Below are 18,340 nucleotides of genomic sequence, written 5' to 3'. Positions count from 1 at the left end.
TAAACTGAAAGGCTATGCGCCGAGTCCCTTCATTATCTACGTGACTAGAAACTACTCCACTTTAGCATCTGCTGTCTCTTTTTTGCTATCTCCCTCTTTAATTTTCCTAAATGGCTGGTGCACTGCTGCTGAGATAAGGTATTTAATATGGGAAAGGATTTAGATGTTCCTACAAGACCAGCCTAGGCTCCTTTTTTTTTAAATGTCATCTTGATTTATGCTTTATTCTTCTAAGTAATAGGCATAGGGATTATGAAATGAATCTGGAAGCTGAATTCCACTAACAAAATCCTTGTATCCAGTGGTAACATAAATAACAATTGGTTCATAGTACAATAATTCCAGATAGCAACCATTATGACAAGATGCATAAACTAAACCTCATATTAGGTACATTACTTTGAAAATAGACATTTCAGAAGCTGTAGGGCTACATATACTTCATTTTAAATAAAGCTACCTAATTTAACTTGTTTCTAACATCCTTTATATAAAAAATAACCCATAATAGATATATACCTGCTCCTTCCATGTCTTAAAACTCATCCTGTAGCAATTTCATGGACTGGCTCAATTAAGTACTGAAGTTTAGTATCTCCCCCAGGAGTGTATTTTTGAGGGAGCAATCCTAATAGGAAGCCACATTCTAGCATCTTCAAAAATGCTGAGTAGTATCTCCCTCCAGGTGTCTTTTGCATATGGCTGGGGGTTACCCCTGCACAGAGCTGGCCTGCTGGGTACAAAAGGAGGTGTCCACACACATTCTACTGTGATCAGAAATGCATTTCTGCAGTCAGTCTCCCATCATCCCTGCTCACTCTGCATTGATTCAATTCACAGGCCAGTCTAAGAGATCACAAACAAACATAGAAAAAAGTGCTTCAGAAATGCAATTAAAATGCTCCCACCATAATTGGGTGTTCAGCTGTAGAGAACAGACTAGAGCCAGTCTGAAGTAAAACCCTCAGACTGAGTATAGTGTTGACAGTGCTTCTTCATCAGCTTCTTTACCCTGCAGACTTGTTCCTATTGTTCAGCAAAACTTGCAAAGGCAGATAGAGCTCAGGGGTAACAGGAAATGCAAAGGCATTACAGCCAAGTGTTCACATTCCAAATAGCTCATGTAACCTGAATTCTAGTCCCTATGTTTGCATATCATGGAAGTCTTCAATGTCACAATCGCCCATTGAGTTGGTCTACAAAACTTCTTGCTTCGGTCAGTGCATTCCATTCACTTTTACTGGGGAAGGAGAGGAGACAAAGTCATTATTTCACTATCAACTTCAGGACATTTTTAAAATTCACATATGTTTGTTGCTGTTTTTCTATAGCATTTTGCTTACTACTGGTGAGGAACATTTTGGTATTACCAACATAAACTTGTGACAAAGTGCCCAGGTCACCTTGGATCCAGAGGAGAATGGGGTAGGGAATTTCTGTGGGTTCTCACATCTGCCCTGAGCAGTGCTCAGGCTGTGAATAGGAGAGCTCAGAGCAAACTTCCACTGAGCTTCCCAGTGTTGGGAAGGGCAGGGATGAGAGGCTGCAGGAGTAGTCCAACTGCATTTGGATACTAAACCCCCAAAAAAGAAAAGCATGGAATTTTCTGATTCCCACCTGAGCTAAGATCTCTGCATGATGCTGTGTTTCATCTGACAACTCACCCTCCGGTGTGCCCCACTACGTCCTTATAACCCTACAACTGAAAGACAGTATTAAAAGCTTGTTCAGATGGACAGAAGCAATGAATGATCACCTGTACACAGGTTTGAGAGTGTTTAACCAGTCATAGATATGCTTGAAACTCCAGAGCTTGAGTCTTGTAATAGATATTTTAACCCTTTTGGTTTAAAGTGCAAGCTAGTAGGGCAGATGGTACTGGATAGGGAAGGATCTGATTCTTGAATAAAGTTTGGAAGGCTGAGAGAACTGATGTGGGTAGGTGGAGAGCACCAGCTCACTGGAATGAGCTCAGGCCACATCATGCAACAGCACTGCAGTAGTTACCTGATTTTCCTGAATAGTGGGCCACAGGGTGGAGAGTTTACCCCAGAAAAGTGTGGGTTTTTCATACCTTGCATCTTTATCAACAACCGTCTCAGAAATTAAAATTAAGAGTTTAATCTCCAGGTTTGCTATAGAAGCAGCTCTTCCAGTGCATGAAAGAAGCATAAGCTTGCAGTAGCCTGTTCTGGAAATTCTCTGGTACCCTTCTGTAGCTAGAGGGAGGAAATTAATGGATGCAGCTGCTAATCCTATAATATTCTAATGAAAACTTTATTTTTATTTAAACTTAGCTTTTATGGGCTTCCTGCTTGTGAATAACACTTGGTAGGAAAATTATCCTAGTTGTTAAAGTAGTGTGGACAGGGAGATAATTTCAGAGACTTGATCTCAATTTCTCCCTGGAGGGAGAAGAGATAAAACGTCCAGAATTGAAAACTTAAAGGTTGACTGCTACAACCAATGCTGCTTTTAGGCAATTTCAGGAGAGTTGTGTTGCAAAGCAAAATGTTTCCCTCACTGCAGTGTATGAAGGACTTTTGTTGTAATGTCCTGGCCCAAGGTTCTTTGTGTCATGTGTGATCAGTCCCTAAGCAAGACATGCAGAGTACAACCTCTGCTCCAGAGTGAGCACAGTTTCTGCCCTTCAGTCAAAATTAGTGTTATTCCCTTTTTTATTAAATTACACTAGCTAAGTCTCGTCAGTTTGGGTAGTCATTGTCAAGGTGCTTTCTGCACTTAGTATGTGAAGACTTGAATTTATTTCCACTGCAGAAGTGGATGCAGAATGCAATCCAATCCTGGGAATTGCATGTGCCCCTCCATACACCTGAGGAACATCTGCTTCATGCTGTAGTTCAGGGTGGGAACCTCTGCACCAAAGAATATTAGGTTTATGGTATGGTTCGGGCTATGTTGATGAAAATAATTAAAGAGCACTTGAATCTTACAAAGTGAAGGCCTCTAGCTAATGCTGACTGTGATGATAACGTAAAATGCTGGGAAGCAAATTTTTTTTGAAAAGATTTTAATAATCAGAACACAGGGTTTTGAATATTAGATATTTATAGGCAGTCCCAGTTGCTGTTGTTTTTACAAGAAGAGCAAATGTAAATAAAGGGGTTTTTTAAAGGTGTAGTCTGCTATTGACAAAAGAGTTGTATTGCAAGATATGCAGGAGAGTTATGGACTGGAATTGCTGTTTACTGTTTTCCTTTGTGAGGAGTTATCCCAGGCAATCAGCCATCTCCTTAGCTTTAGGATGAGGGTGTTTTGAGGCGAGTATCAAAAGATAACTCCGGAGACAAGCACTGACATAGACCTCATTTATACTTGCCTTGAAGCTGGAAGATGTGTGTGCTCTGAGGAAACCGAACAAACGAGAGCAGAAGAAAAGACTGGAAAGTAAAACATGAGGTTATGAGGGAAAATTAAAGAGATATGGAAGGTCATTTAGTCAAATCTTGTGGGTTTAGTATAGTGCCACAAATACAATGCTCTGAGCATTCTGAGGCCTCCTTCTTTATAATTTACACCACATGCTGAATTTTCACTTCTGTGGTTGAGATATATTGGAGTCACCTTGATCTATTTTACAGCTTTACTTTCAATATTTTAGGCAGGTTGTTTGGGTCTTTTTGGCTTTTATCCTTCTGGGATGGTAGAGATAATGTTGGACAGAAAAGTTAAAATAAGGTGCCCTCTCAATCTTCATGGAAATTCCAGTTATTTTCTGCTTTTGTTGTAAACTAGTGGTGAAATTGTTCAGTAACCAACACACAGGGCTGAATATCTTTAAAACAGCTTTGTCTTCTGTTGAATTAATTAACGAAGAAAAAGTAAGTATGCTTTCAATTTTTCTCATTGTTGCTAATTCTAGGACAATGTTGTATTGTGTATTAATAAGTAGAATAAAATTTCAGTGAAAGGATAGGAAAGTGTCTTAACATTAGAAGACTAGAGGTCTCAAATTTGCTTTGAAAGTTTGTATGTTTGCCTAGGAAAGAAAGTAGTATTGCATCAGGATTCTGGTAAGAGATTTGTTCTAGGCTGTCTGAGGATGTACTCAGTCTTCGTGCTATTGAAATTACTGGAGTTGAACAATTTATACTAATAGTGCCCAGCTTTTCTCTTGAAGTTTTGAATATTCTCTTGTAATTACCTAGAAAAGTAAATCTTTGGAATGCTGTGGGGTTGTGTTCTTGCATGGTGTCTGAGGAAAGTGCATCTCAAAATGGAAGCTAGTATTTGTAATGGGATAGCGTCAGAGCTTTCAGAATGAACATTGTACTTTCCTTGTGCTAGTGAATGCACAAGAGTCTGCCACTGTGACCTGCTCTAGCTACAGTAACTAGTATAAAGACTGAGAAGGAAATAAAAACTGGACATGAGAAGTCTTGTTTACTCAGTTAACCAGAAGTCAGAGATCACAAAAAAAGGCGTAGTTAATACCAGTGGGATTCAGACTGGTGGAGAGGCCTGTCCTGTGGTTGTTCAGATCTTCTGCTATGATGAGTCTTCTGGTAAAAAAGCACGTGAAGTCCTAAAACCTGGTAACTTAAGCTAGAAGTACACAAAACCAGTTTATTTTTCCTGTCAAGTAAACCACTGTACTAATAGAGCAGAGAGAGGATTAAGGTGGAGTTTGTCATAAAAATCTGGAAATACTAGATGTGTTCAATTTTGTTTCATTGATCAAGTCACAGACTCTATCCTATCCTGCCCTTTTAGATATCTGGTGATTATTCTTGAAAAACAAGTTATTAATCTTTGTCTAAACTACTTACCTGTAAACTTACAGTAATTTTATCCAAGGGGGCTTTTGAGCACAAATTAAGATTTGAAAACTACTGTTTCCCAATATTATTAATATTTTCAGAAATCTGTTCACAGAAATATTTATCTGCAACATGCTGCTTGTTCCAGGAGTTTTGTTTGGTTGTGCATTTTGCTGAGCATTTGTCAGCATGTGGGTTTTCAGAGTCCAGCACTAAGACAGACAAGGGTAATTGTTCTTCAACTGTTGCTATTATCTTACTTGAGATTTCCCATTATGAAATGCTCTTAAATCAGTGTCTGTCAAAGAATCAGATTAGTGCCTGATTAGATCTGTCAAGTTTCATCTTCCAAGGTGTTTTGTGCCAGGTTTGGATTTGAGAATGAATACTTAGAGTATTAGAAGTTAATATACGATACAATTGAAAGCTCTGTTGGGTAATTACATTTTTCATTTTGAATTTGTTACCCTAACAAGTACAGTAGGGCACAAATGAAAGGTTCTAATATCAGAAAATTTACTATATGATGTCATGTGCTGCATCCCTCCCAGAAGAATTCATATTAATTGTCACAGAGTCTTGCCAAAATCACGAGCAGAGTGCAGTAATGAAATCCTAATAGCAGACAGCTGGGTTTAAAGGCACATACCCAATGGCTTCAGCATTTTTCAAAGAAGTTACTCCTGCAAGGGCTCTGAACTCCTGCCTCACCCACTGAGGGAAGGGATGCGCCAGCAGCTCTGCAGAGCTCTGCAGTCTCTGCACATTCTGTGTGTGGCAGGAAAGGGGCACTGTATCCATCTCTCTCAGTTTCCCTCAACTGCCTGGCTGAGCCCAAGCCGAAAGTCTGCCTCTATGTTAAGTTGAGCTGCATCACAAATTTCTAATTATCCCTTACCTTCTGTTTTCCCAGGCTCCAGCCCTGGGAAGACCATTCTCTGATGTGTGTTTGTTTATAAATGGGTCGTTTCCATGTGGCTTTGACCTCTTCATTTGGCTTCAAAACCTAAGCTGTGTGTGGAGGAGTCAGTTTTCTACCTCACTGCAGACGTATTCACTCCCTTTGTTTCTTAGGGTGAGGAACATACCCCAGCAAGTATCTTCTTTCCTGAGACTGGCTTGTGGATCATAGGGAAGTTTGTGAGGTCAGCTTCCTATTAGTCAATTTGTTCAGCTTCACAGGTCACGGTCCCAGAGAGAGAGAAGGGAAGCTGTGACCATTCTTTTGGGATCCTAAAAAAACCCAATTGTAATACACCAGTCCACCTGCTGGTGCAGTCATGTTGTGGAGAAGTAAACTCTGCAGGTAGATGTATTCAGAGGTACGAGCAACAATTCATAGATCAATTCCTTTCCTACATGCAGAATTTGACTTCTCACTACCTGTTTACCTGTCACCTGAGAGGGTGACAATTTTTATTAGTATCTACAGCCCTGTATGGATTTATTTGGAAGCCCCATGTCAGTTTTCTGTTGCCAATCCTCACCTATTGATGCGTTGATCACACGTTGGAGGAGACTAAAACCTTGTACTCCAAGACACTGATGTGAGCTGTCCACCCAAGAGGAGTAACAGCTGTCCCTGCAGGGTGAAGCTCAGTGGAAAGTGATCTCAGGGCATATTGTCACTAGCAGAGAGAGGTCCATATGTCCCCTGAGAATGCTGTGGCAATGCCTTCTGTGCTGGAATGACTGGTGAATAAGGATGCAGAGTGAAGCAATGCCCTGAGGTACTGTGTGTCCTGAGGGGAATTTTGCACTGGGTGTTGTACAAGGACATACAGGTGCAGATTCAGTGAACCACTTGTGGAGGTGGTGACAATCCAACACAGACATTGCTCCTGAGCAGGGAAAAAAACCCTGCTGTTTCCTGCTCCAGGAACAGAACTGACAGCCCCTGGAGAAGAACACCTCTTTTGCTATGGTAGGCCAAATGACACTTCCAATTAAACACTAATAAATACAGGGCATAAAGGGAAATTGTCAGAAGGATGGTGAAGATCTAGGTGAGGGATGCAGATTGAAAGCTTTGCCATGGGGAAAATTATGCTGCTGAAATCAGTGGTAATGTTAGATAGAAAATGCTCCCTGGGCATGAATACATTTCTCTGGGTCCAGTAAAATATTTGAGAGATAGATATATATAGGTGGGAATATTTGATAAGGGTTTTTTTTTTCAATTTCTAAGTAGTAGCTGAGTATATTGTGCTCTGTACTTTGGGCAAATCAATCTCTTCCTACACCATCTGCACTAGGAGATGGTTTTCAGCCCGTGATATCTCCAGCCTCTTATGCTCTTTGACAAGAACAGCCATCACCGTTTTATACATTGTGCTTGTCAAGGCAGTGCACATGCAAGGTAAAACAATAATAAATCAGCTCAGGCAGAATTTTTTGCTACTTCTTCTTTCCTTCTATAATGAATTCTAGTGTAAACCTGCCATGTTGCACATGTTGTTTTAGCTATGCACACTGTCCTACTTCATATTTTTCTTTTAGCATATTGGTAAATGCTCAAGCGAAACAACATTAGAGCAGGGAATGCAACAACTGGTTTCTAAGAGATATCCCAAAATGAAAATGATAAAGCAGCAACTCCACTGACAGAGGCTTCACTGTATAAACAAAAGTTATTATTAGATATCTCTACATTCAGGGCAGAGGAGAGTGAAGAGATCATGCTGATTATTTTTGCTTTTACACAGCACCAATGTAATAATTAAGAGCAGTAGCCAGACAGAATGAACACACACACACACATGAATAAAGGGAATGGTTTTCAGGGAAGAGAGTGATAAAAGGGAGAATAGAAATGAAAAATGAAGTCTATTCAGCAGTGGAGGATGGCTCCCAGCAGCTGGATAAGGGGAGCAGAAAGGTGGCTGCCAAATAGGACAGAACTCTTCTCCACACTGACTTATGTAAATATATATATATATACACGTGAGTGAATGTGGAAAGTATGGCACTTATATTTCCTGTGACAACTCCAAACCAATATGGATGTTGGACATACCGGTGCAGATGGGGCAGGGTCAGCTCCTTTTGCTCCTGTAGTTTCCACTGTGTACTGCCAATGCTCCCCTGCTGCACTCCTTTAGCAGGTGCATGGCCACTGCCTGGCCATGGGGCTCTGTCCAGTTGTAGCTTTCATGCTGAAATGGTCAAAATAGGGTTTGAGTCAAAGGGCTGTTTCTCCTTGCTGAAGCATGGGGTGCCAGCTCAGTTTTTAATTTATTTTTTTCTTGCCAGCAGGGAAAAAAACACTGCATCCAGTTCATGGTACTTACTAAAAGAGAAGATTGCTTAAATTCCCTAAATTTTTTTTGGAATGAGTTCAGCAGTGCTTTTGCCTCTGTTTTATGTGAAGGATATCTTTTGCTTCCATAGATGCCTTTTGGTATCTTTGTTTCAGAATAATTAGTGATATTTTGGTAAATGGGAGGTGGGGTCTATAGATTTCCCAAATGCACTGTGATTGTCCTTATCTGATTTCCGTGGGTTTCCTCACAAACCAGAGCAAGGTCTGGGAAAATAAAAGAGAATTGCTGAGGGAGAGAACATCAGTGCTAAGTCCTAGCTTTTCAGCAGACCTTAGAGAGGCACATCCAGCTGTGTCTGTGCACCCTGAGTGTCAGGTTCTGGCACGTGCAGGAACCCAGTTCTGTGTGATGGTGTTCCAGCAGTGCCCTGGCTGTGCTGTGAATGACATTGAAAGTCAGTGTCACTGTCAAGGCTTTCCCAATGCATTAATGTGGGCAAGCTGAAAGCAGCTGGGTTGTGTACCCTTGCCACATCCGTGCCATTTTTGTGCTGTACCCTGTGCCCCTGCAGAGGGGTTCCCTGACTACGCTGTGACCCTGTGGAGATGCTGTTCTCCCTGAAATGTCCCATGTTACAGATCAGCCTTGCTACAAGAATTCAGGCATAAGTCTCAATCTCCTCTTCAGTGTAGGCTCTGGTACACTGGTTTTCCTTAATAAGACAAATATTGCCATCTAGAATAGAAAGAGTTTTTCTAATCCCCTCACTGCTAAAAGCTGGTGTAATGAGAAGGAACAGAAATGATCTCTGGAGTTTGTGCAGCCTGATGAGCTTTCACAAGGCTTTCGAATGCCATGAGTTCCACAAAAATGACTATAAATAATTGCCTAGGTTGGCCTGACCTCGGGTTGTCTGAGAAGATGATCTGATAATGGCACGAGTGACTCTGGTTCTGTTCTGAAGTTGAGATCCCGTTTAGGATTATACTTATTTGAACTCTCTGTAATTTAAGAAGAAAACTTTCTGCATGTGCCAGTACTGGAAACATATTCTGAACACAGAGGTCATTGATGTGGCAGTTGAAATCATCATGAAATAAGTCACTTGGGACATGAGTTTAAGCAGAACTGAAAAGTTACCTCCTGTTTGACAGTGCAGTTTTCTTTCCCTGGTCTCCCAGCCCTGATCAGAGCTGCCAAGTTTTGCATTAACTCCTAAGTTCTGCAGAGCATGAATCGGGCAGATACGACTTTGCAGGACCTCAGCAGGGAGCTCTGCACACTTTGGATGTCATCAACCTGAGAGCAGCCTGCAGAAGGGCAAGCTGGGTACCACCTCTTTCCCTCGGGCATCCTTGCCTCCTTTCCTTTCAGTGGCAAGTGGTGTGTGTTCGTTTCCAAGAATTACTAACACATTTCATGAAATGTGGTTCAAGAAAGAAGAAATTATTAACAAAAACAGCCTTTATTACAACCATGCTTAGTCATGCCTTTCTTTTTTTCCTGACAAATTATGAAGAACAAAATGGACTTGATGATCTTTAATGTTTTTTCCAGCCCAAATGATTCTATGACTTTTTTTTTCTCCTTTAATTTCTGTTTTGCAGAACCCATAGTGTGAGGAGTAGTTTCATTACTTGCTGTCAGTCCACCCCAAGGTGCTCAGAACTCGCAGCTCTTCCTAAGACATGATTTTGATATGTAATAAAATGTTTCTTTTGGTTTTGATGTGTTATGATGCCCTTGGTCCCAAAAAGAAAGATGAGAAACTTCATTTTTTGACAAAGTTGTCAAAATTTCCAAGTCAAGGTATCCTAAAAAATCCTCTCCAAGGAGATGAAAAATACTGTTAAAACACTGGGTTTGGAGGCAGTTTCTCAAATCAGACATATCTGTGACTTGGTGTGCCATTGCTGCAAATTTTTGGGTTTTCCAGCAAACAATGATTTATAGATGTGGCTGTAGAAGGCAACAGCTTAGGCAACGTGATGAATGTACTGCTGGGAGGGGCATAAACCACTTCAAAATGGCACAGAGCTCGGCCAACAAACAGGACTGATGGCTGCCAGTGAAGGTGTTTGCAGTTACTGATGGTTGTACATGTGGTAGAAAGAAGTTTGGGAACTCCCTGGCTTGGAATAAAGAATTCCCTGAAGGTAGATGGTCTGTACAGATTAACTGTCGCCTTAGTAGGCCAGGCTGTTACTAAATTGTTTTGTTACTGGTGCTATCTGAAAGCCTTTAAACCTCATACAAGACTGGGAGAAAGCTCCAGAGAGATCTATGTATTATTTACGTATTTTCATTTCTTCCCTAATGATTGTAAAAATAATTTAATATTACTGTTTTGAGTAATCTCCTAAGAAGCCTATGAAAACTTTTATTCTTCAACTTTGCTGCCTTTTCTGAAAGGCAGAGCTCTGCTTATCCTTCCTTTGCTTAGCCAAGAGTAACCTATTGGGGGACATAGCTGTATTTGGGGAAGCTTTGGGGCTCATTTCATTGTGGCTGTAGTAATAATATGGATCATAAATAGTGCCAACTGATTTATCATAAGCAGAACCACTTGGCAAGGGGCAGATTTAATCAAGAAGACTATGGGAGGACTGCAAAAGTTTTATAGGTGTGAAAGAGGGACAGAAGAGGACATTCCACAGCCCAGATATCAGTTCCCTACAAACTGTTTGTAACCATATTAGCTGAGATTTTCAAAACAGCTGTAGGATTTAGTCACATCTTCCATTGAGGTGCAATAGGCAATAAGTTTAAATACTGTGTATTCAGAAAAAGGAAAAAAAAGATTGAAAACATTTTCAGTCATTACTGAAGCGTACTATGGTACATTTGTGTGAGGATAAGGAAAAGACAGGTGAGATCTACTCTATGGCAAGGCAAGTTTCCAAGAGCATTAACATTTTATTTTAAGAGATGAATAAAACCCTCAAAATTGCTGTAGACTTGGCAGGTAAGGGTTGTTATGCTTCATCTTGCCTCTTGGCCAGAAAGATCAGTGAGTGGGAGCTTGCCAGATACGGCAGTCTTCCCCACTACCTGAATTTAATTTAAACCATTCTGTGCAGCCCTGATTTTAATCCTTTCATTTTGGTTTTGAGTTACCGCATATATGGCACAATGGAAATATTTTTTCAAACTTAAATTAGAAACATATTTTAGGAGACCAAAAAAAGTGCCTGTCTTTTATGCAGAATGAAACATCTTTAACTGTTAGATGAAGTATAACCATTGGACCATTTTACTTGAAAAGTTTGATTGTCAATAGAAAAATGGGGATTTTTCTTTTTTTTTTTTCCCCCTCTTTCTTCCAGAAGTACACATTGCACAGAGTGTTTCGTCAGGGTGGACAACAAATATGTTTTTAAAATAACAAGAGATAGAAATGGGATGTGTCAAAGGTAAAAAAAAAAAAAACCAGTGTGTTCATTTTTATTTTTATAGTCTGCATGTAAAAGTAATGGCGGAGTTTTAAAAATTCTACTGAGATCTTTTTATTTGCCATAAATGATGGCAGTGTTTTCATCATCTCCAAGAGTATGTGTTTCCAGGACGTACCATCAGCTTTGGCTCTAAATGACATGCAGAACAGGAAGCATAAATGCTCAATCCAAGTAAAAGTGGTGGAAAGAGTATGGGTTGCAACCAGGTCTTCAATTTTGCTGCCCAGGCTGGCCTTGTTTCTTCCACAAGAAAAAGTAAGAGGCCAACTTCATAGAGAAAAATGGTAATTTTTTTATTTTATTTTTTTTAATATACTCAGCGTTTTTCTAGGCTAGAAAGTCTAGAAAATTCAGGTCTTTATGGAACTGCCAAAGCACGTGTGTGAGAAGCACAGTGGAAAGCTGTTCAAGCAGTTATCAGCAGCTGACCTTCAAATGGGTGGATGGATATATTGGGTGGGATTTCAGAGATTCTGGCTATGGTTCATCCATCAAAAACACAGCTGGAAGATGAAAGAGTGTGGTTTAAATCTGCAGATGACAGGATTCTGGTCAAGAGTGTGAGGTAGCACCCTGACAAGCAGCAACGTGTTGTGTGAACAAGCAGTGGTCAGTGACTAACTGAGAATCAGGTACCACAGCTCCTACGTCCCAGTGAGCATGCCTTGACTCGATCCTGCTGCTGGAAAGAAAGGCCTGGGCCCCACTGGAACATCAGGGGATTATTGGTGAGCCCTGGGGAATAGCCACCTTACCCCAGCAGTGTTGGCAAGCATCAGGCATGGTGTGTCCTGTGCTGGGCTTGGCATTTCACAGAGCATGAACACCAATGGGGTGATTCAGTGTTGAACACTGAGGATATTTGGAGGTCTGGAAATGTTACTCGAGGCCTAAGTCCCTGTAATGATGCTCATTGACTTGCTGCAAGTAATTCCTAGAATTGGATAAAAGTGAGGTTTTTTTTAAAGTGGGTGTTGTCTAGCATACTAAACATGCAGATTTATTAGTAAGTCAGATATGTGTTAATATAATTTACGCACTTTTTTATGCTTTCATGTTGGCAGCAGAACTTGGAAACAGAAAGGAATACATGCTGTGCAGTTGTGGTCAAAGGACTGTCCTTAATTCTTTGAAGGATCATTTAGGGCCAACTCCAGAAAAAATGTGCCTGAGCTTCGAGGCTGTAAGGACATACCCTGACTGGGACCTAACATATGGTACCAGCTTCTCTGGCATCTAGACCACAAACTGTTGGTCTGTGGGATTGTCTTACCAAACTGCTGGTGGTACTTGTTTCAGCACAAGTATATAAACACTTGACATAGTTTTAGAAAGATCACTTTGAGAAGTGTGTCTTTTGAGAAATCCATGTTAGGTGATCTTACTTGTGCTGGTCTGGTTTTTTAAATTATGTGAAGGAGGCCACTGGAAAAATGGCTTATTTCTATTGTGCATGGGAAATGGTGGAGTGAGCAGATTAAAATGTGTCTTCTCTGAGTGCTGGTATGCAGAGAAGGTCATGAAGTCACCCGTGGGTGTTGGCCAGGATCACATCTGACACGGTCATGTTTAAAGGCAAAGCAAACTGAAAGAGGGGAAGGGACTGATGGGGTATCACTGGTGAAGAAAGCTTATCTACAATGTGCCAGCTACCCTGTAAAGTGTAAAAAGGCCAATTAGCTCTGCTTATCCTTCCCTTCCTGTTGTTCCCAGTCTGGGTGTGAGCCACTCACAACTTCTTAAGGCTTTGAGCAATGAGTTGCTTATTCTAAGGACTGACAGGAAATCATTTCATAATCATGGGGGGAGGGACAAGTTTCCTGTTCTAGTTAGTCCCTGTACAATTCCTAAACTAAAAAGAGAAGACAGTTCAGTGGGCCAGACCCCCAGCCCCAGCGTCCTTACTCATGTTCCTCGGACAGTGGAGATCTAACCCAACTGATCATATCCCCATGGATTTCACCTTCATCTCAGCTGGACCCCTAAAAGCTATCAATTATTCTAAAGGATAAACAAGCTGAGTGTTCTCTTGCAGTTGCACGTTAATGTAATGGACATGCTTTCCAGGTTGTGACTGTGGAATTACTTCTGTGCAGAGGGACTGCATCAGAACCTCGGGGCCATTTGGAGCCTCACAGACACTTAATGACACACTAAGCTCAAGCAAAGCCCATTTTGCAATGTATACAAAAAATATAATGGAGACTTATGTCCCTTTTTCTTGTCTTACACCATTTAGTATCAATACTTTATTACTTTGGTCTGTGAATACAAGGCCTTTATTCCTTTTAATCCTCAAGACACCAAGATGAATGCCAAGAAATTCACTCCATTTGTGAGTGCCAGGGACTGAGCAGTGCATGCCCCAGTTAAGTTTCAGGCAGTGAAAATCTGCATAACTTCCTCATGCTCACTGCCAGCAGCTGGGCAGCCCCTCCACCTACCTGCCCTGCGCTTCACTCTGGCACTGACTGGAGCAAAGTGTCTGCATCCACACACCCTGGAGAGTGGGGGCAGACAGTCCAGATTCTGCTCTGGACATAGCTAAAATGCACAAGACTGTTACATATATTTTAGTAATGCTTTTGGTGTGTTTATCTCCAGAGTTGTTTTTCAGGTCTTGTTCTCAATACCAGTAAATTTGAAATACGCTTATGAGTTCACTAAAGAATGTGTATACTTGTTTAAAGTTGTGTAAAAACTTCATTTTATTGATTTGAGTGGATGAATGGGAAACATAAATTTTGTCAAAAGCCCATGGTAAATTAAAAGCTTTTAATACTTTAACAGTCCTACTGAAGAGCTGCACAGAAAGTGTAGTGTATTTAAAAAAATACTCTCTAGATAGGATTTCATATTAAAAGTGGTACTGACTAAATCTGTGCTGTTAAGGGAAAGAAATATAAACTCTGCTGTGCTTCCAAGTACATAAATAGTATTATTCAATAACTGAAGACAAATCATTTGCTAAAGGCCTGGCATTTGTTTTCTGAAAGAAGTGTGTGTTTGTTTCTGGAGCAGACATCCTCCGCACTGCTGAGAAACCTCTCGGAAAGCACATTTCAGAAGGGTCCTGAGGAAGGATATGACAAAGTTCTGCAAGATGTGACATCTGGTAGATGGCCTGATTCCAGTGACCCAGGGCCCCTGTCAGGTACAGTGATGAGTTTGGTTTTATTGAGGTCTTTAACAGATTTCAGATGACTTGATTAAAATCATGAATGTGCAACTTTGTCTCTACTAGGAGTAAACTTCTTTGTGCTGCAGTGGGCAGCACAGAACACTTGGGTTCTATTTTAATTTTGCTAACTGGTTACTTGACAGCACTGAAGGATTACAAATTTGTGTTCTTTAAAATCTGAAAGAAATTTGGTAGGCCAGAGGTGTAGCATATATTGTTACATTTTGCTCTCTTTCTTCTTTCCAGCATAGGTATATTTATTCTTGTAGTCTTGTACATCTGCATTTCTCTTCTGTAATTACCCACCAGTTTTTTAAAAGTCCCCAAAATCATAACATTCACCTAAAATGCATATCAGTGCAATATATTTTACTGGGTTTTTTTTTCATTTTCTGCTTCTAACAAGAGCCAAGAACCTCACCTTTAAGTGAAATAATTGATTGTTTGCAACACAGAAATTGAGTCTTCTGAGGCTCCAAGAACAGAGACTTTCTCAAAAATACCAGAAATTGCAAAAACAAAGAAAAAATTAGTTTTTAGTAGAGTTCAGACTGGTATTCTTTAGTAAGACTGGAACTCTGAGGCAATCCTTGCAGTGGTAGCTGCAGTGAGCTGGCAGTAGGAGTGCTCTGTTGGAAAAGAGGGCATAGGGTGCACATGGGTACTGCAGGAACCCTGCTTGGCCATCAGCGCTGTAACAACTGATTCCAGCTCACTGCTCCAACTGTGCCCCTCGGGAGAGCTGCAGAGGAGACAAGGGAGAGAATATCTAACACCTCCTTACAAATAAATATCTGCAACCTTCCATTGAGAGTACAGCTGCAAGTACAGGGTAGTTTGGTTTGTCATTATGTTTTCTTATAGCTCCATTGAAAGTGAGTTAAAGGACAGCATTATTATTTTGTTGTTTCTGGTATTGTTATCAGTGATCATAAATTCTGCTCAGTTTCAGCTGTTTTTCCCAGTAGCTCCCATAGACAGATGTGTGGTCACCTCTCATCTCAATGCAAGAGGCTGAAAAATATTTGAAATTAAAATCTGCAAGCTGAGAGGGAAAGGAGCTAAAATATTAATGTTTTTCAATTAAAATTAAATCTTACCGAGCCTGTTTCTGTTGGTTTTATATGCTTCCATGTATATTCTGTTCAGAAGCTACAGTTTTTGTATCCTTTATGATTTTTTCCCCCGTCATTCCAGTAAATTTTCTCTTCTGTTATTTGTTATGGCTGAGCTACTCAAGCAGGGGAAGATTTGTTTGCTTGTTTTTGTTTTGTTTTCTTCCTGAGATGCTCTGTCTGGAATTTCAAAGCAAAGAAAAACTTTTGGGGTGAAACTTCTGCTGGCAGAGGTTGGAGTGGTTATTTCAAATAGCTGTGGAAACTTCATCAGAGACATTATTATTCATAATAATGAGGATATATCAATCTGCCAGTGGTTTGCCTGGGACACAAATATACACACGTGCCCATTGATTGAAATGTCTGACCTGAGCTTTTGTATCCAGGAATAAGTTGTTGATTTTATCTCATGACAGTGTCAAAATACCTCCACCACGAGTTTGTATAAGCTGTGTTTTTTCACCACACTTTCCTTATTTTTTCCTGAACTAAATTCTTGTAAGATATTCTCTTCTCAGTATAAACCCAGTGGGCTGCCTTCCCCCTAAAGCCTCCAAGGATTTAGTTTGTGAGGGGGAAGTGTTTAAAAATAATTCCAGATATGGCAGAACAGCCTGTATCCTTTCTATAGAGTAACTGACATCAGACTTCTGAGTTCACAAAATGGTCAACAAAAGATCAGTAAAAATATCTAAGGATTGTGAAGGGCAAACATTTTTTTCCTCTTTCCTTTAAAGGGAAAATGTGACATTTTAAGCAGGAGTAGACTTTCAGACTGTGGAAGCCTGAGGGACACACACCTTTTACTAAAACTATTGTGATTTTATATCCTAAAGTACTACCCAACCTCTTAAAAGCTTCACCTCTGAAGATACCTGTAGCTCTGCAGTAATACCAAGTTAATAAACAGATTAGGGCTAAAGAGAAAAAGAGAAATCTCTCCTGTTTCCTTTGTGCCTGAGTTAGTGACACACAGGTACCCCTGAGCTGACTCCTGGGTTGGGGTAAGGGTTGTATTTTGCTCATGTTAAAGCTGGGGGATGTGAAGAGATGCAACCTGAGGCTGCAGGTGGAAAACTTCTTTAGAGCAGGGAATATGTGCCTGCAGAGCAGACCTGGTGACTGGTGTGGCTCTCATATGGCTTTTCAATGTGGACAGCATAAAGGAGGAGCCAAACTAGGGCATATAAAAGAAAAGTTGATGAGGAGGTGGGGGCGTAGGCTGGAATTGCTTTAACAGAGAGGGATCTCCGATTCCAGTACCAGCACCCTGCTGAGGTACCATTGCCACTCAGCCAGGAGCAGCAGGAGCCTGGGGGTCATGTGCTGCTGTCCTGCTCAGAGTTACCTTGCACAATTTTCTTATTGAATTTTCTTATTTGAAGGAAGCACTGGAAGTGCTTGAGGAGAGGGCAAGCAGCAGAGGAGGGTTATTTCCTTACGCAGATCTGATATACTCCAAAATTTCAAAAAAGATACTGAGCAAGGGACTTCAAAGAGCAAAGGCAAGGAGTGCATGGTCAGCACTTCCGGGCCAGGTCGTGGTGCCCAGCAGTACCTGAGGCAAAAAGGACAACAAATGTTTGCAAATGCTGATCTTTGAAAACATTCCCTTACTACAGTGCTCCACACCAAGAGCTGGAAATGTAACAGTATCAAAGATTTTCTTTGACTTAGTGTTTTCCCTGCTATGTTTAAGAAATGTTGAAAGTGGCTTTGGAGACTTTGAAATAATGCATTCAAAAGCACCACTGGATTGTTTATAATGATGTTATTTTTAATGTGTGCACATGCAAGTGGACACCCATCAGTGTGAGTGTCCTCTCTCCTATCTAACAAAGCCAGAACTTCTTATGAATTGATATCTGCTAGGATCAATATTTTACACTTCTCAAATTTCTTGTCTTACCCTTGAAAGACTAGATCTTTAAATAATAATTTCTTTTTTAACTAGAAATTTAAAATACTTTTTTCCTGGTGTATAAGATTAGGGAAAATAACACACACTTTTTCCCAAATCACTGGCTACATTCATATATGCACATATACAGCCATGCCAAATCTTTCTAAGCATTACGAGCGTATTACTTCCTTCTGTTGCATGCTAACAGTTTTTTCTAGATCCTTGTCCTGTTCAGGAGAGAAACTGCTATACTTTTGCTAAGCATTTTCTTGGCGCTTTCCCGTTTTTTTATGGACTGGAAGTTCCTTGGGAAGTTCCGGGAATGCTCTCAGGCTCCTGCGGAACCGCCTCGCTCTCACCTTGCCCCGATGCTCGGCTCAGGCAATCCCTCCTCTCCGCGCTGTCTCTGTCGCTCGCCGTTTCACTGATGCCCCCTTCTGCCCTCCTCGCCTCATATCACGGGAAAATCTTCCTTCGGCACAGGACAATGAGTTGGGTTTGAGTACTGCTGGGTGCGTTCGGGGGAACGTGCCCAATTGCTGTTGTGTTGGCAAATTCATCATTAGCCATTTGCCTTTTCTGCAAGTAGGAACCCTGTGAATGGATGAGGGAGTACACTGGAGGAAGGAGGTGGGAATG

At 40.8% G+C, this 18,340-nt stretch overlaps 1 protein-coding gene across 10 annotated transcripts in view; it reads left to right on the top strand.

The window, feature by feature from the left end:
- LOC138114722 (uncharacterized) overlaps positions 1-18,340 on the top strand; it is a 136,821-nt gene that overhangs the window by 77,257 nt on the left and 41,224 nt on the right. For 8 of the 10 annotated variants that reach the window (XR_011152764.1, XR_011152762.1, XR_011152763.1 and 5 more), the window contains exon 3: positions 14,521-14,653. Coding sequence is in view for 6 of the 10 variants with exons in the window: in XM_069024508.1 (XP_068880609.1) it covers positions 14,521-14,653 (133 nt within the window). In the remaining 4 variants the exon portion in view is untranslated. Of the gene's footprint in view, positions 1-14,520; positions 14,654-15,086; positions 15,760-15,829; positions 15,844-16,301; positions 16,454-18,340 lie in introns of those variants that run through there. The other 2 variants (XM_069024513.1, XR_011152765.1) reach the window with 2 other exon arrangements.

Source organism: Aphelocoma coerulescens, chromosome 9 (genome assembly GCF_041296385.1).
Source record: "Aphelocoma coerulescens isolate FSJ_1873_10779 chromosome 9, UR_Acoe_1.0, whole genome shotgun sequence".
In the NCBI taxonomy this organism is placed as follows: Eukaryota; Metazoa; Chordata; class Aves; order Passeriformes; family Corvidae; genus Aphelocoma; species Aphelocoma coerulescens.
The sequence above is the reverse complement of the archived record's forward strand: the minus strand, read 5'-3'. Positions and strand labels throughout refer to the sequence as shown.